This window comes from Castanea sativa, chromosome 3 (assembly GCF_040712315.1).
Source record: "Castanea sativa cultivar Marrone di Chiusa Pesio chromosome 3, ASM4071231v1".
Classification (NCBI taxonomy): domain Eukaryota; kingdom Viridiplantae; phylum Streptophyta; class Magnoliopsida; order Fagales; family Fagaceae; genus Castanea; species Castanea sativa.
The window spans coordinates 19944986-19971717 of NC_134015.1; the positions used below are offsets into that span (position 1 = coordinate 19944986).

The 26732-nt window shown below is 32.2% G+C and overlaps 1 protein-coding gene and 1 pseudogene across 1 annotated transcript; one reads left to right on the top strand and one right to left on the bottom strand.

Moving 5' to 3' along the window:
* Positions 1 to 3737: 3737 nt before the first annotated feature.
* LOC142626669 (inositol transporter 4-like) lies at positions 3738 to 8491 on the top strand. The gene is made up of 6 exons (XM_075800378.1): positions 3738 to 3797; positions 4104 to 4293; positions 4567 to 4973; positions 5061 to 5168; positions 6176 to 6778; positions 7935 to 8491. The coding sequence occupies exons 2-6, from the start codon at positions 4158 to 4160 to the stop codon at positions 8409 to 8411; spliced, it is 1731 nt and encodes a 576-aa protein (XP_075656493.1). The 5' UTR covers positions 3738 to 3797; positions 4104 to 4157; the 3' UTR covers positions 8412 to 8491.
* Positions 8492 to 20522: 12031 nt separating this feature from the next.
* On the bottom strand, positions 20523 to 25944 carry LOC142628223 (deacetoxyvindoline 4-hydroxylase-like; annotated as a pseudogene).
* Positions 25945 to 26732: the final 788 nt, after the last annotated feature.

A 26732-nucleotide genomic window follows, 5' to 3' on the forward strand; every position in this document is an offset into this window, starting at 1 on the left:
CAAAACATTTTAGTCTTGTTTAGACTGCTCAAAGTATGTGTCTTATATGTAAAGTTGGAATTGAGTTGCTGCAGAATTTACTGTGCAATTCTGCTTGGCTCGATCGATCGAGAATTAGACTCGATCGATCGAAAGTCGTGCAGATTGTTTTTTCTGCAGAATTTTTCAACTCAGCCTAAGCTCGTTTTGTGTGTTGGGTTTTATGTTTTGCCCTAATTATAAAAGGGAAAACCCTAGCACGTTTTTAGAGAGCTGCTGATTCTCTTTGTGCTGTGTGTGTGAATCTCTTGTGAAATCTAGAGGTGTTTGCCTTCACATACACTTAGGGTTATCAAGATCTAGATTGATGTCAAGAGCTTGGTGATCGATTTAGTTGCAGATTCAAGAGCTTAAAGATATACAAGTGGGAGTGCTTGTGCTTGCTGGGAATCCAAGAAAGAAGTAGTTCGTGGACTCGGAGCTGTCACGTGGTCGTGGTAGTAAGTTTCCTACTCGAGGTAACAATAAGATGTTAGTGGTCTAAGTCGCTATTGTATAAACTTCAATTCTTTCATAGTGGATTCAGTTTTACCTTGAGGATAGCTAGGTTAAATCCTCCCCAGGTTTTTTACCGATTTGATTTTCCTGAGTTATCATATCATTGTGTTATTTATTTTTCCGCTACTTTGCATGATATGACATATTTGTGTTAACCTAGATCTACTTAATTTATCTAAGTTAATCACTTGACTAATTAACTAAGTTAAACTAGTTGTTTTAAGGGATCTAAAAACGTACAAAAATAAAATAAAAATAGTGTCGTAAATTTTAGGCCAAATTGAGAAGATAAAGAAAAAAGTCTAAAACTTAGAAACAATAAATTACTCTTTTAACCCGTTTGTGTTTATTAATTTGAAATTATTTAACTTAAGATAAGGATATTTTTAGAGAGTTTAAGAATATGTATGAATGTATTTTAGCACGGAAAAAGTTGAAACTCAAATAAGAAATTCTGTTACTAATAATATATAGATAGATACCTTTAAACTTCAACTAAAAACTTCTTAATTAGCTTTTGTAAGTAATGCCAACTTGTATGATTATCTTTAAACCTTGTTTAATATACACCATGGTTAGTTTTTTTAAGACTTTCTCTCCTCTCTCCGTGTGTGTAATAAAATACTTAGTTTTCTAAAAAAAAAAAAAACTTGTATGATTAACCAAAAAAAAAAAAAATCCTAAGTAAAAATTGTGGAAATTTGACCCCGGATTTGAAAATAGAAATGGCAAGAAGAACAGAAAGCTACCACGTTAGATAGCAATAATATGCCAATCTTACAAGGATTTTGTCATATAAATTGAATTAGGCATCAATTTTTTTTTTTACATGATTTCCATCGTTGAACGTTGGATTCAATGAATCACATTAACTAAATCTGTTTTTCTCAACCAAAAAAAAAACTGTCATGAATTAGTTTGAGATAACTAGTGATCCTTGACAGATTTTAAGGTAACTAACAACACATGTACAGCCGCCTATAAAAGCTAAGACTGATCCAACTTCTTTCCTCCAAAAGAGGAACAGGTCCAAACTCTCGTAGGATCTATTCATGAGCATACTGAACCTTACCCACCAATCACCTCCTCATGTTACCCAAGAGAAAATGTTGGGATTAATGGCACACTCCAAATCCACACATATTATCCTATTTTATCCCAATAAAAAAGTTGAATACTGATTACTTGTAGCCGAATTTGTAGAGGCTTATATTTTCAACGGAAACATCCATTAATAGTTCAAATCTCTCCCATCTGTTTTAACTATTGAAATCTAACAAATAAAAATAAAATTTTCTTTTGGTCTATTTTGAATGGATAATTTCAATTTCAAAATCTAATCTTATCTATCCATTTTAAAATAAGTTGATTGAAAGTTTCCACACTAACAACAATTTAAACAACATTTTTACATTTAATATTGTTATAATATTTTCACAACAAATCATAAATGGTAAGTTGTTATTGGTTATTATGGATAGATAAAAAAGTAATTTAAGTTTTGAATTTAAATTAGAACCAATAACAATATTACACCAATGATTTGTTGTAAAAATGTTGTGGATGTAACACCTCTCTACTAAAATAATGATGGTTAGTTAATATTTGTCTAAGAGAAGTACTACATCCACAACATTTTTATAACAAATCATAAGTGGCTAGTTGTTATTGGTTCTAACTTGAACGTATTACTGAATTTACTTTTTTGCCCCCACCATTAATGTGTCACTTAGTTAATATTTGTCTAAGAGAAGTACTAAATCTACAACATTTTCATAACAAATTATAAGTGGCTAGTTGTTATTGGTTCTAACTTGAACGTATTACTGAATTTACTTTTTTGCCCCCACCATTAATGTGTCACTTAGGATTTGTTGTGAAAATATTGTGAAGATATTGTAAACATAACATTTCTCTTTGTTTAAAGGTTAAGCTTTTATAAAACATGTTAGGAAAATTGGACATATGTCCACATCTTAATGTGTCGAACCACCAGATAAAAGCCGTGAAATGCTAATAACTTGACAAATTAAATCCCCTATATATTCCCTAGTTTCGTGGATATATACGATATGATGAGAAAAGACATAACTCATATATAATAACCCTCATAATAAATACGAAAAAATCAAATATTTTATCTTATTTACTGTTAGTTATTTTTTATTTGAAAAATTTTAATTGCGACAAGGAAGTATTTAATTAGTTTAGTTCTAGATAAGTCTATGACAACTAAAAATTCTAGTACTCGCAAAATCTTTGCCTAAATTACGGTTAGTAATTAAAATTCTCCGTCGTGTTTTAGTCGACAAAAAGCCTAATATGTACGTCAGCAAAAAAAAAAGCCTAATATGTACGTACTGCCAACGCAGTTTGAAGAAAATAGAAAATTTGTGGAGAGAAAGGTGTTAAGCCACAGAGTACTTACTCTCAAACACAAGTATAAATTTAACATTGAAAGGAATTCAGTCTTGTTGGAATCATACCAATCGAACTCCTGCCGGCACCTCCGATTCACTGGGTAATTTTATTGATCATGATCGTTATTATCTGCATTTGTATATCTTTCCACATTCCCAGAATTTGATCATGCATTGTTTTCTGTTGAAAAGAACCATGAGAAATTCATAGGTGGTTATTTGTATTAAACATTCTTAATAGAACTGTTCGAGTATGTTTAACTTTTGGAAAAATGCTATATTCAACTTTTTACAACAAATCATAAGTAGTTAGTTGTTATTAGTTCAAATTTGAACTTAACATTGATATTATTATTTTTTTTCCTCAACAATAGCAATCAGTAACAATTTGCCTCGTAGGGTTTGGTTGTGTGTGTGTGTGTTGTGTGCGTGTGTGCGTCATTGAAGGCTAATTATAAGCATAGAATGTTATGTTCATGAAACGTTTCTTCCTTCACGCATTTGTAGGATTTTCTGATTAGTTATAAGCTTATCCTATGTGGACATAAAACAAATTGACAAAAAATTTAATAACTACCTATGTGGGCGATTGTTTAGTGATAGAATTTATACGAGAATCAGTAAAAATTTACTTCTTTTTCAAAAGTTTTTCCTACTTCCTAGATCATAGAACACTGTATAATATTTGGTCTTTTACGTGTTAGAGCTGACTAAGAGTTGTATATAGATTCAAACTATATTCCCTTTTTTATTTGGATTTTTTTTTAATTATTATTATTAGAAGGGCAAACGTAAAATAGCGATAATTCAGAGTCATTGGGGAATGCTCGAATAGCCAAGGTAATAATATGTTATACATATATTGTTTTTTTTTTTTTCGGTTGCATTAAGATCCTACGTCTCAAACATCCACTTTTTCATGCTTTCTGAAAACTCAATTTTAAAGACAAAATTTGTTTCCTCAAAACTGCACAAGGATAAGTGATCTTTGTGGTTTATCTTTTCTTAGTTTTTTTTCCTCGTTGAAATAATTGGCACTTCTTTTGTAAATCCCATGCTTTTTGTCGTGTTTGTTTCTTGTTATTTAGATGTAGAATATCTTTGTTTGCGTGAATGCTAGTTTTTTATAATAATATGTTGTTTTAGGCTATTCAGAAGGATCTTCTGATTAAAAAAAGAAGGATCTTCTTTGCTCAAAAGATGGTGGAAGGAGGTGTTGTAGGTGTGAGCAGGACCGAGTTTTCTGAGTTTTTTCGAACTACATGGAAAACTCCACATATATTGCGACTTGCAGCGACCGCTGGTATTGGTGGTCTCCTCTTTGGCTATGATACTGGTACACCCTATCCCTTTTTCTCTTGTATTTTTTCATCCTTGGTTTCATTGGTATATATATATATATACTATGGTATTGGTAAGTTAGACACGCACAATTTTCCTCCAAACGAGTTTAAAGGAATTTCCACAAACTCATCCTGTGGTGATTAATAATTTAATAGAACAATCTGTGTGTATTATTTAAGCAAGTCACGTGGCTTGTGGATTATAAACTGGTGGTATCATTGTGATTCATATTGTCACATTGTTCTTTGTTATGTTGGGTTCTTAGGTGTGGTCTCTGGAGCGTTGTTGTACATACGTGATGATTTCAAATCAGTTGACAAAAATACATGGCTGCAAGAGTTGATTGTGAGTATGGCAGTTGGAGCTGCCATCTTTGGTGCCGCTATTGGAGCCTGGATGAACGATAGTCTGGGACGAAAAAAGGCAATCTTAACCGCTGATGTGCTATTTTTCTTAGGGGCGTTGGTAATGGCAGTTGCACCAGTTCCATGGGTGATTGTGATCGGTAGGGTGTTCGTCGGATTGGGTGTCGGTATGGCATCTATGACGGCGCCATTATACATATCTGAATCCTCCCCAACTCGAATTCGGGGAGCTTTGATAAGCATGAACGGCATCTTAATTACCTTTGGACAATTCGTATCATATTGTATCAACTTAGCCTTTACTTCGGTATTTAAAAATCTCTTCACTTTGACTCAAGTTTTTTTTTTTTTTAATTATTTTATTTTGTTTTCTCATATTTTGATTCTTTTTCAGGTTCCGGGAACTTGGCGTTGGATGCTTGGAGTGGCAGGAGTTCCCCCGGTTGTACAATTCGTCTTAATGCTTTCACTACCCGAAACTCCTCGTTGGCTATACAAGAATGTGAGATAATTTATATGTAACTTTTATATCAATAGTTTAATTGATTAAGTATGCTTGTATAATTCCATGGTTCCAATTCTGATTTTACATATATGGGATAATTTTAAAATTCATAGCTCTTTAGAATGTCTATATAATAGGTTAAAGATAGATTGCCTTGAATCTTAGTTGATTTCTGATTGAATGTAACATTGGTTTTTTTTTTTTTTTTAAATGTAGTAGGATCATGCTGATTGAATGTAGGTATGATTGTGTGGCTTTCTACTTGGTTGAAGGGGCCCAAATTTTGGGTTCATTGCAAAATGTTAACCAGCAATCTGGTTCATTGTTAATTTTTAGGATTTTGTTCATTATTTATTCACATAAATAGTTTACAATTTTAGCATCTTGATTATTATTTATTCACATACAGTAGAAACATGTCTAATTCTATCTAAATTAGTCATTGTGTTGTTTTCTTTTATAGGGTGTATGTTGTGACAGCCAAATCCTTATTTAGAAAATCCTTCTCTCTCTGACCATCTTCTCTCTAATTTCCCTAATTTATATCACTTATAGTGAATATTTCAAGATCTAGATTTTTTTTTTTTTATCTTACTGATCCTTGCTCTAAATGATTCCATACACAAATATCTTGGGTTCATATTTACTCTCCTAGGAGTTCCTTTGTCAAAGAAAAACTTTGAGTCAATATATAGCACAGCTTGTACTCTACATGAATCACAAATCTGAACGTATATTATTTACTCATAAAATGTAATTAGATGAATGTACATGATTGTATACCATAGCTTAATTCAAGGTATATAAAATTCATTAGTTGCATAAAATAAAACTAGCTGAAGTTAGAATTAGAAGAAGTAAATTCTGACCATTCCTGTGAGATTACATAATATGCTGACCGAATATAGTAACAATTTGACTTCTTTTATTTAGTTTTGATTACAAACTCATGAATCATTATGCATTAGTTTTAAATTTCTCTTGTTTTACTTTCTTTTTACCAGAACCAAATAGAAAAAGCCACAGAAGGTCTGAAAACGATTTATCCAGCTGATGAGGTTGGAGAACAGTTACAGCTCTTGAAGCAATCAATTGAGGAAGATGAAGCTAATGAAGCTGCTATAGGGAACAATTTGATCACGAAATTCCGTAGCGCCATGAAATACCCCGAAGTAAGAAGAGCCTTAGCCGCTGGTGTCGCTGTCCAAGTTGTCCAGCAATTTGTTGGTATCAATTCAGTGATGTATTACGCTCCAACTATCATGCAACTTGCTGGTTATGCTTCGAAGACTGTGGCTATGGGACTGTCACTTGTTACTACCGGGTTGAATACATTGGGTTCGTTCATCAGCTTGCTAGTTGTTGATCGATTTGGGAGGAGAAGATTGATGCTTGTTTCTCTAGTCCTCATTATCGTTGGCCTTCTTTCGTTAGCTGTAGTGTTTAATGTCTCTTCTCAAAATGCACCACACATCAACAGCTATGAGTCAACCCATTTCGGCAACAACACCATATGCGAAAAATACACTTCACACCCTGATTCTTCCAGCTGGAATTGCATGGGCTGTTTGAAACAAAAATGTGGATTCTGTGCAGCAAGTGACGAGGTCAGATTTCTTGCTCTCACTATTAACACTATAGAAAATGCTCAAGTTATTACCAATTTTGTTATCATACACTTACAAATTAACATAATAATGAATATAATTGATGTCACGACAATTTGTTTTAACCATAAAAGGTTATTATTCGTTTTATAACCTAGATATGTGGTTTTCATGAGTATCATTATTTTCCTATGAATCAATGAAACAAGGAAATCTACTGCCTTATACATGCATGAATTTTTGCCAACACAAGATTTGATAAAACTAAAAACTTCTTGTCATTTGTCCTGCAATGATGTTTATCAAGAAAGTGTTTTAAGTCTTTATTGGAGGGTGATTTGAATTAAACCCTATATTTTCAAAGTGTAATTTTTTTAAAATCCCATTTTTTATGTACAATTTCTTACAATTATTCTATTTTCATAATTTTTATTTTTATTTTTAAAAAAGATCAAACCGGCAATATATCCAAAATAATTTTAGGAAAAAAAAGTTATTATTTGTCAAATAAATAGATCAAAATTTTTTTTTTTTTTTTTTGAAGTTAAATTATCAAACAGTCACATAATAAATCATCTAACTTCTAAGAACATTAATATAAAGACTAATATAAATTATCTAAAAAAAAAATCATCTTACTTCTAAGAACATTAATATAAGACTGTGCGGACAATTTCCCATATTTGGTCATCTTAGTTGTCAATGGTTCACCAACATAATAAATCAAATTTTGAATTACTCTTTTTGTTTTTATAAAACTTAACACATTAAGTATCCGTTGTGGATCCACGTTTGCATTTCTTTCCTTTATTTTTTTTTTCAACCGCATGTTTTGACTTTTCAGCAGTGAACAGTGCACCCGCGCACTGTTCACGGGTCCCACAAATTTCACTTTTCAGCAACTTTTTCATTAAAAATGGGTCCTACGGCACTATTCATACATTTAAAAATTATATTGCTACAATGTTTTCAGTTTTCAGTTTCAGTACAATAAGTTCTATCCAAACGTACCCTAAGTTGTAAGATTAATCTACAAATTAACAGCTACTCGTACTCTTATACAATGTGCTTCATGACCTTCATGTATTGACTTCTTCTTCTTTTTCTTCTTCTTCTTCTTCTTCTTCTTCTTCTTCTTCTCTCTCTCTCCAACTAGTTTGATCCAGGAGCTTGCTTGGATAATGAAAAGGATGTAGGAAAAATGTGTAAAAATGAACATCGTATCTGGTACGATAAGGGTTGCCCTAGCAAATTAGGGTTACTTGCTGTGGTGCTACTTGCATTCTACATCATTGTTTACTCTCCGGGGATGGGAACTGCCCCGTGGATAGTCAATGCGGAGATATACCCGCTCAGGTTCAGAGGATTTGGAGGAGGAGTCGCGGCTATGTCAAACTGGACGGCCAACTTGGTTGTCAGCATGACCTTCTTGTCACTCACAGAGGCTCTTGGTTCATGGGGCACGTTTCTTTTGTATGCTGGATTTTCGGCCATTGGATTTGTTCTTATCTACTTTGTGGTTCCTGAAACCAAAGGTGTGTCCCTTGAAGAGATTGAGAAGGTTCTACGCAAAGGTTTCAGACCATGGCCACTTAAGCAAATTGATGATGATGATTCTAAACCTGCAAAATAAAGGTCATCAATTCACAAATTTGTGTGATGATAACCCTTTTTTTTGGAGAAAGATTTTGTGTGATGACTAATTCCCCATAAGGAAACTGTTTTTATTTGACGGTTGGCTGTAAATATATATGACACTACTTATTCCATATTTTATGTAGTACTTATAATATTTGTTTTATCCATGGTTATGATTCTATTAAAATCCTGTATTGGGCTGCTGCAATATAACATGTTTCTAAAAAAACAAAAGGGATTCTTTAAAATTCTTAAGATAGTTTCAATTAAAATTTTATCCATTTATTTTAAAAGAGTGGATTAGATTTTAAACTTTCATTAATATTTAAAAACATTGGATATCATTATTTTGGTATCTATTTAAATTGTTGAGAATTCGATAAACTTGATTCAAAATAAATTATTAGAATTTTAGAAATTTTATAGACCAGTTAGTAGTTAGCCTAAAAAATCTAGAGAATATTAATCCCTTAATGCCTATTTGTTTCAGCTTTCCCAACCCAAAAGGCACGTTTTAAAACCGTAAATGTAATATATGCGTTTCATGGAACCTAAAAAGCAACTTTTCAGAAAAAGTTGCGTTTAGCTCATGTGAAGAGAATGCGCATTCTCTTAATGGAGCTGTGAGGAGCCTTTTTCAAAAGCCTGTGCGTGTTAAGAAATCTTACCATTGGACTCTAGGTGAAGTTACCAAATTACCCTTTGATAAACAAAAGATAAGCTTCACGCCATTCCTCATTCCTCTCATCTCTTTGCTCTACCCTCTGCCCTCTCAATAACAAATTTCCAAATCCAAACACAAAAAAAAATCTATAACAAATTTCCAAATCAGTTAAGAAAAGAAAAATCAATCCCTTGCAAATTAGGATTCCTCAAAATGCAAAACAAAAAAATATCAGAATATAGCAAAATCTTTCAAATTGAGTTTGTACCCATCTTGCGGTGGATGGATTATAGAGGTTTGGAGAAGAAGTTGAAAAGTCTCTCCAAGAGGACGGATGAGTTCTTGCAAGCACTTCCCGATTTGACCTGATCCTGTTTGCTCTGCGTTTTGCTCTGCTCTGATCCAATCTTCCCGATCTAAATCATCTCATTTGTGAGTGGTTGAATTTAGAAAAAAAAGAAAAGAACCAAGAAGATCAAGGTGAAGAAGTGCATGGGTGTTACAGACGAAGTGCTAAGAGAAAAGGGAGAAAGGAAGAAAAGAGAGAGAGAGAGAGAAAAAAAAAAAAAGAGAGAGAGAGAGGAAGAAGGAGAGCTCTGGAATGTTTTGGAGTTGGAGGAAGTGGTAGGGAAAAAAAAAGGAAAGAAGGGGAAAAAAAAAAAGATAAGATAAAGGGTACGTGTATGGAGGAGAAAAAAAAGAGGGGAAAAAAAAAGAAAAAAAGAAAGAAATGCGGTACATGTGTGGAGGATAAAAAAAGAGGGAAAAAAAAGGAAAAAAAATGTTATCACAATATTTTCACAATACTTTCACAATAAATTTTGAGTGGTAGGTTATTATTAGCTAATATTGGTGAGAAAAAAATAATTTTTTTAGAAAGAAAAAATAATAATTTTAATAGTACGTTTAAATTAAAATCAATATCAATTTTTATCACAATAGTTTCACAATAAATCTTTAGTGGTAGATTATTATTAGCTAATATTGATGAGAAAAAAATAATTTTTTTAGAAAGAGAAAAAAATAATTGTAATATTACGTTCAAATTAAAATCAGTTTCAATTATCACAATATTTTCACAATACTTTCACAATAAATCTTACGTGGTATGTTATTATTAGCTAATATTGGTGAGAAAAAAATAATTTCACAATATTAATTTAAGTATGACATAAACTCATTTATATATACTTTGTCTTTTTTGGTAATTTACCACTCAAACTACCACTTTTATAAGTACTAGCCAAACACTCAGTTTTTTCAAAAAACACTTTTTAATAGTTTTTACCAAACACTCAGCTTTTACAAAAAACCCGGTTTCATACCGCACTTTTTAAAAACCCCACTTTTTCAAAAAGTCCAATTTCAAAAAGCTGAACCAAACTCACCCTTAAACTAATATGATCTTCGATTTTACTCGTAACAACACCTTAATTTAATACCCAATGAATACAAGACAGGAACTTGGCTATTGGAAAAGAGTGAAAAGATGGAAGGACTAGAACATGGAACTCCGGTTAGATCTGAATTGGTGTATTTGAAAGAGAAGAAATGTTATGTCTATAATACTTTCATAGCAAATTTTAAGTAGCAAATTATTACAGGTTGTTATTAGTAAGGTAAAAACGTAACTTTAATAGTAATTAAATTAAAACTAATAACTACTAACCAATAATCACTTATGATTTATTGTGAAAATATTATAAATGCAGAACTTCTCAATAGAGAAACGTGGGTTGGAGCAATGATTCCATCGAATAATCCAAAAGGAAAAAGAAAAAGAAAAAATAAAAATGGGACTCTAGGAGGGACCTATGAAAGGATTGCGCATTAACAAGGTTAGCATCATTTAAACAAAAAGAGAAGCATTGGATCAGTTTACAATCAAAAAAAGAGAAGCATTGGAGAAAAAAGATGAAGTTTTTTTTTTTTTTTATAGAAATTGACTATCTATCATTAATATAAGTTTATTGTTGAAGTTGGGACATCTAATTATATTTGTGGTACCCTCTTACCCAACAACCTTAGGCTAGTTGGGCTCAAGGCCCCAATGTATTGTATCCAGGGTAAAGTTATTGGCCCACAATAGGAGATCCAAAATGTGGTTTGTGCTATGATAGATCATGTCCTCGTACTAATTTGTCGTTGGGCTTTTTGGATTTAAGTCTGGCTGAGGATGCGCCCAATTGGCCGAGTTTCCCTTCTGAGATCCAAGCAGGACCTTTGTCCCCAAAATTGTATTCTTGCATTACTCTCGTGTCTCACTAACTCAAATTTTGCAAAAGCCCCTAAAATTGTATTCCCTTCCTCCTTTTATACTCTCCTCTTAGTGGAGCCCTCACGATAGCAGAATATTTCACATTTGTGTAGACCCTACCATCCTTAGGGCTTAAGTGGCTCCCTCTGTCCATAGCACTATTTTTGTTTGTCACATCATTTATCAGAGGTGGGGCCCAAGTTTTTTACATTGAGAAGATCACTTGGTAAGTTGTGTCTAACGCTAGTTTGATGCTTGGCAACACGTCCATCCTTGAGTTACTTCGTGTCCTTGGCAGAGATAGTGGAGTTTAGATTTTGGACCACGTTTCCTAGCTATGTCACCTTCCATTGGGCCTGGCTTAACTTCGGAATGGGTCTTCCTCCTTCCTCACCACAATATTCATGGTTGACCCCAAAAAGTAGGTGATGCCAATCGAGAGCATCAACTTTTTATAACTAAATTTATATTAAAAAAAAATTGAAATTCTAACCACCTTGGCTTGTGGATAAGATAAGATTAACTTTTTTTTTTTTTTTTTTTTGAGTGAGTAGACAAGATTAGTTTTGACAGATCACGAAGCAACCCAAGATTAACAAAAAATAAAGTTACATAAGAACAAGGATGCAAAGTCAGATCATTCATTTCAGGATACCTAGATACTAATGAGTAATGAGAATATTGTAAAACTCCTATATACAAAAAGATATTATGGTTTTTATGTTTTGAGAGGAGAGAGACATAAAATAGGAGCAAAATTACATATTTAGTCCCATTTTTAACAGAAGTGGGTTATAGAACCCTAACTGAGCTAACATCAGGTGGGTAAAACATCAAATTTCAAACCATGGATAGACAACTTAAATTTCGACCAAATCACAAGTAGGTAAGTTGTAATTAGTCTCAATTATAATGATATTTGTGTTTCTCAGAAAAAAAATAATGATATATGCGCAATGAACACCCAAATTTTGAAAATTTTGAAATCACATCCTTATTTGAGAATAATTTGTTAGATCCACTAAACACGCAATTAAAATCATTTTTCTCAAAAAGTCATACTCATTCGGAGAATCTACAAGTTGTAATAAACTGATGAAAAGTCGTAAAACACTTTTAGTAAGTTTTCTTTAAGGTAGTAATTTCCTAGCATAAACATAGGGAACAATGAAAATAGTAGTAACCATTAAAGAAAATGTTAAAAGAAGTGGAGTTGTGTATTCTTTTTAGGTTTGACTTATCTTTAGTACTTTTTTTAACTGAATATCTTTTTTTGTTTTAAATAACAGTGGCAAGTAGCAATGGGTTTTAATCTCCCTTTTTATTTATTTAGTAGATGATGTGACAGTTTCTCTTTAAAACATAAAGAGATTCCAATTAAGAAAGTATTAAATGTAAGCCTAACCCTTTTTTTTTAAGTATGACCTTAGAACTTCAAACCTAGTGTTAGTATATTTTAAACTGCAGAACCAACACCTCTTGGCCAGTAATTGAGAGTAATTATTTAAATTTGAGATTGTTTTAGATTACAAGTTCTTAGTGTTTTAGTAGTGTAACTAACCGAGGGTTTTAATCTTATTGAAATTAGAGGAGTAAACAAAACTAGCTTCTAAGCACGTACTCACATGCGTGTTCAGAGACTCATCTATTTTTTTTGTAAAACTTAATAATTTGAATTCATTATAATTTGAGATTACTACTTTTTCAATCTCAAAATATTGTGTGATGAGTGTTATGCGGTTGTGGGTTTGTACCAAATATTAAAATTATTAACCTTTGGTACAAACTACAAATGCGTGAAAGTGTGCTCAAAGACTTTTTTTTTTTTTGGTAAAACTTAATAATTTGAATTCATTATAATTTGAGATTATTACATTTTCCAATCACGTGAATGTGTGCTCAAAGGCAAGTATTTCGTAATTATCATCATTTTTTTGGCAATTTTGTTAATGCAGTGATCAATGTTTTAATAATTGGAAGATAATGCTATAATTCAGTATTAACCTTTAAGGGAAAAAAAATCCTGTGAGCAAATCTTATAATGCTATAATTTAAAAATTATGTGGGTTATGGTAGCGAAGTTGGTGGAGCATTGTTTTGTGTTGCCTACTCTAATTGCTTTCCAATAACATTTTCCATGAACCTATGAGAAGTAATCTAAGGGAAGAGAAGAAATTGTACAGAGAATTGAGAAAAGGAAAAAGAATATTTTCAACAAAAAATAATAACAATAATGATGTACCACACATTTTTCCATAATGGTCCTATATGGCATATTACGATTGGCTGTCTGTTCTCACAATCATCCTATGCGACAGACTGTGATTGGCTGTCTATTACTATCACACAAATTACTATTTTTTCTTCACCATTTAGTCTATCACAGAAAACAACTATAACAAAATGTATATAAAAATGTGTGGTATTAATATTATTGAGAAAAAAAAAAGAATAATAAAACATATATAAAGTGGGGCTACAAAGAGGCAGACATTCCAAAAGAAAACACCAGCATTCAATTTTTACAAAATTACATCACATTCACTTAAGAGACTAAGAGATATAAGGACTTCATGAAATAAGAATCAAAGAATGAATGTTAAAGAAAAAGATATATACTGAAAAGTACCCTAAACAAATGGCTAGATTCTAGATTCCATCTTATTTCTGTTGTTGAGTTTGAGCTGTTTGTCTTAAAAAGTTTTCCTCCTTGTGTCCTTGCTCATTCAGCCACATGCATAACACCCATTTGAAATCCTTCTTCTTCTAAGAGAGCAATTTATAGTTACATAACTTTTAAGTAAATGAAACCCAAAAATAACTCTACTATAAGCATGTTACTGCTATAAAATATTGAGATACCAATGTAACACACACATATAAGAAGAATTTGAATAATGATTGATATTCACCAAGTGTGAGTAGCAACTCTTACTCCATCTAGAGCTTTGGTGTTATTCCTAATTGACCTAGTCATCAGTTAAATCTAACACTTGTCTAACATAAATCATGCATGCCAATTTTTGAATAAATCACCAATATGTTGCTATCCTTAAATAACTAAGAATTATGATAATGTAGGCATTGAAGATTGGTATAAAATTGAATCATCCATACAAATGGCACTATCTAAAAGCATAAAAAATTCATAGAATTTAAGCAATAATAGATCTTGATGATTCTTAAATCAACTAAAATGTATATTAGATATTGATTTAACTTCTAAGCAATAATGATCATTATGGTAATTTTTGGATAACTCATAATGATTATTACCTAATCTACCTAACCAATTGTATTATACAAATATGCATTAAAAACAACTTCTCAATTATCAATGAAATTTTCCAAAAAATCCATCCAGGATGAACATTAACTCCATTTCAATATATTTATTCTTCAGAACTTAAATAAGTATTACTCTTCTTGACCAATGGGTTTAAGCTGCAAAAACAAAAGCAAAATTGAGAGGATGTAAGGAGAAATGTTTTGATGTTTTAAACAATGAAAATATCTCTTTGAGAGTGTGTGCGTGTGTATACATTTTTTATAATGTTTATATAATGATAAATTGTAGGTTCTAAATGAGATACTAAATAAGACTCCAAGTTGGTATGCAGAATCAAATTGCAATTGTGCCTCTAGTAGTTATTCTCTAATCATGAATGGATACCTTTTGTGATTTAAGTTGTGTATTACATAATAGGATTGTGAGTATGCTAATCTTGTAGATCACCTATCACAAAACTTAATGGCATTGACTTGCTAAACAAAATTACTAAAAAACATAAAACTGTCATTTTCTTTTGGTATTCAAGCAATAACTTTGAAATATTTTTTATTATACGTTACAACATAAAAGGCATTGAATGAGGTAAATAAGATAATAAAATAGATAAATATTACCTAAAAGGAGCACTAAAGGGGAACACGTTACTTTATAGCACAACTAAAAGTCTGAAATAAACATAGAATATCATGCCCACCATCAAATTGCAGTACTGTCAAACTGTAGTAAGACCAAGTATCAAAGTTTTCTAAGGACACATAACCTAATATTGTGACTTCTTCAGTGTGTGAACCTCCCAATTCATAAGCTTTGCCATCCATCATTCTCTTCCAAAATAGACCTTAAAAGTATGAGACGATTAAGAAAAATGTCTGAAATAACTTGGTATATTACACTATAATTTAGGAAAATCATAAACTTTCATCATTCACAAATTGAAAAGAAATCATCTCAATTGAGTTAAGTACCGCATAAAGCCTTGAATTACTTCATTTTCTCATGTGATTGCATAACAGATTCTCTACTTGTCACCTCAACTTGCTAAAATTTTATGGTATTTAAATATCAAAAGTAATCCACAATTCATAGATTAGCAAAGTAAGCTGACAAATGTAATCTTAAAAAATAAATAAATAAATAAAAGCCTTTAGAACTGGTTGCAATTCCTTATTTTGTAACCAAATGCCTATTGTTAACACTCAATACTTTATCATTAGATTTGAAGCAAAAACTACAGCACCCAATTCCAAATAATGAGTTGGGTAATTTTTGTTTAAAATTCTTTAATTGTCTAGAGGCATAAGCAACCTAGCCAATCATGTTTTTACATCCCACAAACATTGAGAAAAGAAGGCCAACAAACATATCTCACCCTGATTAAATCAACAACACAACATCACATTCTTTACTTATCTTTTTCCTTACCAATCTCCGTGTATTATGACTTCTAGAATAACAAAAAAAAAAAAAATCACTTAGGAATTTTATCAAACATCTAGTTTATGTGTAAGAGAAACAACAACACTTGGGGTCTATTTGGATAGAACTTATTGCTGAAAACTGAAAACACTGTAGCAAAATAATTTTTAAATGGGTAAAAAATACTGTTCATGCCAAAAGTTACTGTTCATTGACCTAAAATCACTGTTCATGGTCAATGAACAGTAACAAACACGCGTAAAAAAAAAAAAAAAAACTTGGACGTGAACGCACATTTGCGCTATCCAAACGCCCTCTTGGTTTCATGGAGGTTGGTGTTGCATGAACGAAAAAAATGCATGTATTACAACCATTACTACCAACACAAACCTAAACAACCACATGAACAAAATTTTGATGGTTAACAACAATAATATACCAATCTAAAATGTCGTCTCAGTACCAATACGGCAATACCAACATTAGTGAAAACATAATAAGACAAATAAACCATTCTTATTCTCTAAAATCATTTTCATGAATACATACGCCAATTTGGTTTGGAATGGGTGTCCCAAAAATACTATCTTTTTGTCTCATTGGGTAATTTTGATCTGATTGCATTAGTTTATAGAACAACAAGTTTGATGTTAAGGGGTATGAATGAATCGAATAAAAGAAAATAAAAAAGCATTACTACTTCATTGGCGTTTTTGGTGTTTTTTTTTTGTTAACCATGTCAAGCTCCTCGTACTCCTCCATCTTTGCCTCCCTCTCTCTATCTCAAAAAAAAAAAAAAAATAGAGATATCTGGGGCGACAACATAGAAAATCAGAACCTAATGTAACCCAAATACCTAAATATAAATCAATCCAACCAAATTACCCAAAACTATGTCATAATTCATTCCTAGATCTCAGAAATAAGGAAAAAACATAAAGGAAAAAAAAAACAAAAAACAAAAAAACTTTAACCATGGTAGTTTTGAAGATCTTATGGTAATGGTGCGCCTTACGGATTGTATCTCTATGTCCTTGCAGTTCTGGTGGTTTGAGTATGCCAAGGGAACGATTGATGCTGGCTGGCCTTGGTGTGGCTTACGAACTCTGTCTCTCTCCCTCTCTACCTCTGAATCTCAAGCCTTTCCATATTTTAAGTTTTTAACCGGTTGATTTTTTTTATATCAAGAAACTATTAAACGGTGTGGTGTTTGAACGTTTTGAAATAGTATAAAAAAGACCAATGTGCTGAGAATTGAAGCAATAGCAAATAGAAAAAATGATGATAATGGTAAAAAGAAGATTAACATTGAGTTGAGAGAATTGGAGAACTAAAGAAGAAGATTGAAAACCAACTACGGGAGTGTGGTCCTATTTTGTAGATAGTATTTTACGTAGAAGTTAAATAAGCATTTTTACTAAGTTTTGCCCTTACTTAACATAGGGTGTAGGGGTATTTTGGAATATAAAAAATTTAGTCTAAACAAGAAAAATTTCTTAAATAGTAGTATAGATAAATGCCAAAGAAAAGAGAGAAAAAGATAATACACTAGGATTACATGATTCAATCTATATAGAGGAAGCCCTTAACGGCTACATTGTTAGTATACAACTAAATGCATAATATAAAAAATCCTAATAAGGTATATATAAATGCTACAAGGTCTTAGGTTATATGTAGATGAGTTTATGCTAATTAAATTGGGCCAGTACATAATAAACCATTATATTATCTTTTAACAAATCTAGTTCAATCTTCTTCTTTTGGTATTATAAAATAAATATTATATTATGATGCCAACTTCACTACCAAAAGTAAAGCAAATAGACCAAAAAAATTCAGTACTAAACTTGCTTTAAAATAGTTTGACTAATTGATGAAAAATGGAAAACCAACTATAGGTATATTCAAGCTTCAGACACACAATTGATAATACACATGCACACTCAGGCACGCACTTAATACTTAATGTTAAGGTTTGTGTCCTTAAATCCTATTGTATGATGCTATGTATGATATTATATATGACTTAATATTGTGATTAATAAAGTTATTTTATTTTTATCTAAAATAATAGTAACATGAATATTCAGATATTATCATATAATCTATAAGATGCATAGTATGTAATTTATATGAAAAGTCACAGAAGATATAAATCACGAGTTATTTGTAAACTCAGAATTATAGTTCGTAGTCGATGATGAATTTGGGCATTCCATCTGTGAAGACTATAACATATTAACTAAGATGATCTGTCTTGATCATGGAAATGTAGACTTCTAATTGATATGTTGATATGTTTTAAGAGTTAAGACATATTGAACTGAACTGCTGTGAGATTTATTATTCTCTTAATGACTGTCAAATGAATAATAAATCTCACGACTTCTATTTATATGAACTCTTAATCCTGAAAGGATAATGGACATGATCATGAATTGTAGGTTGCTTTGATATATCAAGAGTGAGATCTAAAGTAACAGTCAAAATCTCAGTATGTTGGGCAACCACATTTAGTGTTGATGGAACATATATTCTCAAGATGGAATTCATAGTCTCTTAATCGAGATATAAAATATTTCATTGAGATAAGTTTAATGGGTTCAGTTATTCAGAGAGTTAGGCCTAACCACTTTGGTAAAAAGTTACTAAAGTATATATTTATGAAATTGGATTTCATAAATATATGATGAATAACTTTAAAGGATTAAACTAGGTACTCAAGGATAAGATATAGTAATTTACAAAGTGGCAGTTTACATTCATGGCTTTGTATTACTACGAATATTTTATGAAATGGTTGCATGTATAATAAAGTCTTGGGATATAATTTATAAATAATGCCTAAGGTGCAACTATATTTATATAATGGTATTAAATATAGTTAATAGTAACTTTGGACTTGTCAAGAGTTGACAGAAAAACCCAAGACTCATTGGAGCTAGTGTTTTATTGGTCCCTTTTGGTCCCACCCCAAGCCACATACTAAAGCCCAATTGGAAAGGTCTAAAAGGTTAGCCCAATTAGATAATCAGTTATAATGAGAGAAACATACAGATTTTATGTGTGTGAAAAAGAAAGACATCATTCTGAAATGGTGTGTATGTGAGAGTGAAACACTCTATCATTCTCTCTTGAAAACTGATTGAGAGATCACACTTCTTGGGCGCAAAGTGGAATTAGAGTGAAAATTAAAAGTATTCCTGAGTACTTCTGATTCTTGTTTTGAATTTCACCGCACCAAGGTACGCTCTCTTGTTCTATGTTCTAAAATTCTGAAATTTACATAGTATATGTTATCAATTGCGAATGAAGTAGATCCGTTAATTTGCCGCTATATATGTTTTGTATGTGATGCAAACCAAAGTTACTAATTCCGTTCCGTTCCGGCCGAAATGGCTGGAAAATACCATTCCAGCAAGTAAACCAGAATGGTATACCCCCTTGTTCCACCTCAGAACAAATTTCGGGTCATTCTAGGGTGTTCCGGCTATTTCGGGTGATTTCGGGAAATACCGACCGAAATTATGGATTCAGCCGGAATGAGTTTCATGTGAAAAAAAATTGACAGAATATAAGGAAAAATCATATGAGCCACGGTGAGGGAGAAAAAATAAAAGGAAGGAGGAGGAGGTGAGAAGGAAAAAATCAAGAGAAAAAAAAAAACAAAAGGAAAAAGAAGATAAGAAAGAAAAAAAAATCAAGAAAAGCTCACGGTAATGAGACTTATCATTTATGTATGCTTCCTCTTAGAAGTTAGAACCCATGTCTTTGCAAAGACTCCACTAGAACCCAACTGAGAAGATCTTTGAGAAGTGAACTTCAGATGGCATTTCAGACTTTTAGCAAAGTAAGGGGTAGTGTTTTATTTGCTTTATTGAGTTGACCACACAATCCAAGTAATAAGTAAAAAAAGATGAAATAGTATATAAAGTAGAAATAGGAAGTCATTGAAAAGACAATCACATGGGGTTGGAAATTTCTTGGAAGCTTCCTATTTTACAATGCCCAACATCCAAGTTTATTTACCAAAAAAAAAAAATCCAACTATTCTAATTTAATTTAAATAAAATAAAAAACCATCTAACTACTTGGATAAGTTGATTAATATTTCTTTTCTAACCTCTCTATTGAGTTCATTAGTTAATGTCAAAATAATTGTAATAATATATATATATATATGTCAAAATAATTGTATATATATATATATATATATATATATATATATATATATATATATATATATATTAGTGGGTAATTCCGAAACAGCATAAAACGGTACGCCGAAATTGGCCGGTACCGAAATATTTCATTCCAATAGACAAACCGAAACGGTCACCAAAACGATATTCATAACATTGATGCAAACCTGTATTTTCCATCACTTAGAACAACACAAAGTTATTATGGTTTGCAAGACTATGAAAAAGAAATAGATTATTCAATGGGACTTAAATGGTTCTGAAAATACTTCAGGCAAATACTCACTATTTGCCTAATTATTTAGTTTTTTTCTTTCAAGATTCAGAGTCTCACATTTGAAAGTGCTGGGCTGCCAAGTTCCTTTAAGACATATCTGCAACATAGTCTCTGACCAGTGTTTCCCTGTATAGAGCAGGATTGTCATCTGATAACAATTCCTTTATTGGACCATAAACCCTGTTAAATGGGTACAAATGAGTGCTGACGAAATATGACACTGATATTCTTGGGCCTACAAGGTTTGTCAGGACTCTATGCTTGGAACTTTTGAACTTGTCATTTGAGATAAGCTGCACCAAAACAATGCTATCAATCACATGTAATATAATTGAATAAGGTAATTAGTATCATTATTGATGTTAATCCTAGATATGGTGATAATCCCTCCAGATATTGTAATGCAATAATTAATGTTATGTGCAAAATTTATTTTTTCATAGTAAATTTTACAATTAATGAAACGGTTGGTTGTAAATAGTGAATAGATGACATTTAAAGAGTTACTACTTCTCTCGACCACCTTAGCAATTATAAAATTTGTGTCTATACCACCGCATACCCTTGATATGATGGTCATTCCACAAGTATAAGTGCTTGTAGGGTGTGGGGAGCAAGGGCCAAGGTTCAAATCTCCAGGAGGAAGCTTCACACACACATACACTTAGATTAGGCTAGAGTAAAATTCTATCTTGTATCAAAAAAAATTGTGTCTATAACATTATTAGTAGTATGATTGTCTCTCACGTAAGATCTAATATAATTGGGTGGGTTAATAAATAAATTGCAAAATTTAACGCTTAATCTTAAATTTGTGAACCTTCTTTTTGGTTTTTGAAAAGACAAGAAGAGTGCAGTGGCAGCGCCACGTTCAAGCCAGAGTGTTCCCAAGAACACCCTGACCTGGAAAAAAAAAATTTATATATAATAATTAAATTTTTTTTATTTGTTTACCCTTAAAAAAATTTAGGAACACCCTCAACCAAAAACGAATTCCGGGCTGAAACAAAAACTCTTGATTTTCCATACAAAATAATGAAAATATAAACCTATAATCCAAACAAAACAGATATAGATCAGTAATGGAGGTGAGGAGACATTGTGTTGGGTAGAGGCGGCTTGAGAGAGGAGCATGGAGGTGCTATTAGGGATGAACGATGCTTGTTGAAAGAAGCATGGTGGCGGTGTAAAACGATGCTTGAGGAGAACATTGAGAGAGAAGAAAAGTTGTGACTAAGAAATAAGGACGAAGAAAGAAAAGAAGAATGGTAAATTGCAAAGTACACCCCCAACGTTTGGAGTGATTGGATTTTACACCCCCAACGTTTTAAAACTTTGATTTTACGCCCTAACGTTTGGTTCCGTTAGCAAATCACCCCTAGTTAGTTTTTGTTGTTAACTGCTATGTCATTTTGCTGACGTGTTTTTTTTTTTATTTTTTTGCCAAATAAGCCCCAAAACGACACAGTTTCAATGGCAATGTAGTGATGAGCTGGCACATGCAAAATGATGCCATTTCCCCCCCCCCCCTAAAAAAAAAATCTACAACTTCACCAATTCCCTACCAAAGAAAATCTCAAAATCCTAAAGCACACTAGAGTTCCAATCCTTTAAAAAATTCATCCCAATCAACAGTATCAAAGTGCCTTTGGTGTTGCCTGTGATTGTCTTTGTTTGCTGATTCCCAATGTCTCCATTGCTGTTGTTGCTCTACAATTGCTTGTTTGTTCTGGAGTTTTGGTTAAGTGAAAAATGTTGGATTTTTTTGGGTTTTCTTTTTGTGAGGCTTTGAGTAGGTGAAAAAAGAGTATATTTTCGGCCGAAATGCTTGTTCTGGACCGAAATAAGGAGGTGACCTTTTTTAAAGCTCCTATGCACTTGATCTTGTCAATGGAGGCGAAGAGTTGCTTAAATCTTGTCTTGCAGAGAGAAGATATGCATGATATGGCGAGAAGGTAGATGTTAAAGATGTTGAAATAGAGGAGAAGAGAGTTGTTTGAGAGTGAGAGTGTACTGTAGTGTGAATGTTATTGTGAACGTTTATTGTGAACAATAAAAGAAGATGATGAAAGTAAGGTCAGAGAGAGAAGGAATGCTAAGAAGTGGGAAAGTAAAATTAAAACTAAAAAAAAGTAGAGGAGAGTCTAAGAGTCACGTGGGAAGGAGTTTGTGGGCCTTATTTTCCATTTGGTGGGGAATCGGTGAAGTTGCAGTTTTTTTTTCTCTTTGGGCAAACGGCATCGTTTTGCATGTGCCATCTCATCACTTCATTGCCATTGAAATTGTGTTGTTTTGGGGCTTATTTGGCAAAAAAAAAAAAACACGTCAACAAAATGACATGGCAATTAATAGCAAAAACTAACTGGGGGTGATTTGTTAACGAAACCAAACGTTAGGGTGTAAAATTAAAGTTCTGAAACGTTAGGATGTAAAATCTAATCACCCCCAAACATTAGGGGTGTACTTTGCAATTTACCAAAAGAAGAAAGAAAAGAGGAAAGTAGATTTGAAGAAAAATCTAGAAGAGACAGGATAGAGATAAGATGTAAAGCACATGTTTAGGAGAGAAAAAAGGTTAAAGCAAAAATGACACATAAGTTAAAATAAGGTTATTCCATAGTCCGCCTATGGACCTGGAATTTGCTCTTCTTTCTGATGTTAATGTGTTGTATTACCCTAGGCTCTGTCCTAATTTCTCTTTTTCAGTTTAGTTAAATGTGATTTCCCTTTTACCAAAAAAAAAAATAATAATAATAACTATCGTAGAAAACAAAGGAAAAGGGAAAAAAAGTTATTAAAAATTAAATTAAAGGGTGGGCCTGGTTTATGGTTTGGGTTATGACATGGGAATAATTTAAGGCTTGGGTTTATCACTTGATTGACCCACTCAACTTTTAATTACATTATACATATTAATTATACACATAACAAATTATAGAAGACAATTAATAAAAAAATTAAACAAGTATATTATGTTAGGCTAAACAATAATGAAACAATACATTATAAAAGACAAACAAATTAAATTATGTTAGGCTAAATAATAATTAATAATTTTATAATTAATGAAACAACAATATAACAAATTATAGGTTATAAAGACAAACAAATTAATGAAACAACTAAACAACAATAATTAATAATTTTATTAATATTTCAAATGAACTTATAGTTTATTGTTTATTCTTTTGCTAGAATTATGGACAAATATTTGATAAGAAAACCACGTAGAAGGCAATTGTAAACTTTATGTATTTGTATGTTTTTTGTATTGTTGTTGTTGTCAATATACAATTTTTTCTTTTTATTAGATTGTGTAAATTATGCTTGTTGAAGAACATCTTAAAAAAAATTTCTAGAGCCGACACTAGAAAAGTGTACGGTTTGCTGCAGAAATCAGAAAATGGAGAAACTTGTAGCAAACATACGGTTGATATAGATTCCAAAACCTGAAAGAAGTCACCAAGGTTAACTACCAAAGCTCCAGTCTTAGGAGGGATATCAACCCACTGGTTTTTATAATGAACTTGGAGGCCCCCGATTTGGTCTTGTAGAAGAATAGTGAAGAAATCAGGATCTGTATGCTCATTGGCTCCTTTTGTTTGGTCAGGCTCAGGGCATGCTGGATAGTAGTAACCTATAAGGCTGTGCCCCACACCACACTCCATCTCAATCAGGTGATTAGGTTTGAGCCCTAGGGCCTCTGATAGTAACTCCAAGAGGGTAAATTTCAGCCTTGTTTGATGCTCTGAATAACTTATTATAATATCCCTGCAATTTTTTTTTGTATATCACTAGACAAAAAATTGTTAAAGATCAACATACAATTTTTTTTTTTTTTTTTTTTTTTTTTTGAGAAACAAACACACACAAGGGAAAAGGAAAGGGGTTCTAACACAAAGGCACATCACAACTCCACTCAAAAGTCATGGTAACTTTTAAGGGAGAGTGAGGCAAGTTATACTACACACAACATACTTTCTTAAGCAATATGGGACAATTACCCATTCTTTTTTTTTTTAGAAACAAACACACACACAGGGGAGAGGGAAAGGGGTCTTAAAACAAAGGCACACCACAACTCTACTCAAAAGCCATGGTAACTTTTAAGGAAGGGTGAGGCAAGTTATATTACACACAACACACTCTCTAAAGCAATGTAGGACAATTACCCTTTTTTTTGTTTTGAGAAACAAACACACAAGTTAAATTCATCAGTTAGTGTTTGTTGGATTTGGTTCTATTTTATTAGTGCTAGGAATATACCAACTATATTTGATGAAAGCAAAACCTTTAGGATCTTAATTTCTTGTTACTATCATGGATTTATGGCAATCTTTTTTTGTTGGATTTATCTTACTCAGTAGGCTTCGATTTCAACAACTTCAACTTCACGGTAGGGTTGCAAACCTTATTTCATCTCCACGACGTCAACGAAGGAGGCTGAAGTCGAACTACGTCACCGGTTTGTACTCTCGATTTTGGTTGTCGATTGGGCTGTTGTTGTGGGGTTGGATTTCACGAATGGAGGGAGTGTGGGTCAAGTAAGGGAATGAGGGGTACTTTTGGGCTTTTAAAAATGGTTCCCACCTGTCCCTATAATTATTGGCCACATGTTTATATTTTTTTAAGAATAAAATAATGTAGTCCAAATTAGGTGTCACATCAGCACTCCGTTAGACCACATAAGATATAAACTAACAAAAATGGAGTGAGGGATGAAAATCAAAACTTGTTACAAAGTTTAGAGATGAAAATAAAACTTCTGAAAGATCAAGGATAAAATACAAACTCCTGCAATAGTTTAGGGACGAAAATGATATTTTATCCTATTTTGTTTATATAAACCTAGGCCAAAGGTACCTGCAGGCTGCTGGAAGTTCCTCGGATTTGGAGCCTCAGGAGGCATTGTACAAAACAGAGTTTCTTTCCAACTCACAGCTTTTGCCTGATTATCAAATGTACTCGCAGATCTCACCTTCTTATTCATGTCTCGCGTGTAGTACTCCCTTTTAACTTCAATTGGTTGTTCATAAAATCTGCGAATTCCTTTGATCATGTCCTCCATGACATCTTCAGAGATCCCATGGTTCACAATCTCGAAGAACCCCCATGTCTCTGAAGCATGCTGAATTTCCTCAATGATTTGTTTGCGTCGGAAACCACCTTCATGGATGCCTTTGAGGTCAATCTCTGGAATCTGGAAGTGAGCTGAACCTGAACATAAAGTCTGGGAAGAGAGATTAGTGGGTATGAGTGTATGACAAACTTTTGAGGGATTTTCACTATCCTATTGTCAACAAATAATTTAACACCCACCTTTGTATCACCAAAGACTCTCAGCTCTTTCTCTCTATCGTTGTCCAATGCATCTTGGACTGAATTTTGGTGCAGTTGAGTGTCCACCATTTTTCTGGTAGTATTTTTAGTTTCCAACTTTCAAGAACTCGCATCAAATTCAGGAATCACAATGAGATTAACAAGTTTATAATAAACTTTAAGGAAGTGGGAGGACGAGATTAGACAAGGCAACAATGAGCTGAGCTTTTTGAGTGGTCTACATGCAAACAGAGACATGTGACATGTGCCAATATAAGGTGTTTTATTTGTTAAAATTTTATGTTTATATTTTACTTGCAATATAAACTTTTCACAAATGTATATAATATTTGCTAGTTGCTACTTCTTATATGTTTATAATGTAAGTGTATATTGTAAGTACAATTTAAACATATAAATGTGCTCACTAGAGTTAACACTTTCAGTAGAGTCCTCCATGATTTTAAGGGTAATTCCAAGTGCAATTATTTATTATTTAGATTTTATCCATTCATTTCAATTAAAGAGGATTTTATTCTGTCACACCATCAGAAATATAAATAGATATATAACATAGTAATAGTTAATGTTTGTTTATATATTGACAACACGGTAAAACCTAGCTAATTCTTTTATTTCAAAATGGATTAATAAAATTTGTTAAGAATATATGGTATAAATATACATTAATAACAACAAATTAATTATCCTACTCCTTCCTCGTTGGAGATCAAGAAAAGAAAAAAAAATCCGTACTCGTTATTCTCTCATTCTTTGAGTGTTTCTAAGGGTAGTTAGAATAAAAAAATTGGACTCGAAATTCTAAAATTCTTTCAAACACCAAAATTATTCTGGATATATATATTAATTATTAGTTGATAAGGGA

Coding starts and splice junctions, on each gene's coding strand:
- LOC142626669 (XM_075800378.1), top strand. CDS start 4,158: ATGGTGGAAGGAGGTGTTGTAGGTGTGAGCAGGACCGAGTTTTCTGAG. Junction 4,294..4,566: donor CCTCTTTGGCTATGATACTG/GTACACCCTATC, acceptor TTGGGTTCTTAG/GTGTGGTCTCTGGAGCGTTG. Junction 6,779..7,934: donor TCTGTGCAGCAAGTGACGAG/GTCAGATTTCTT, acceptor CTCTCCAACTAG/TTTGATCCAGGAGCTTGCTT.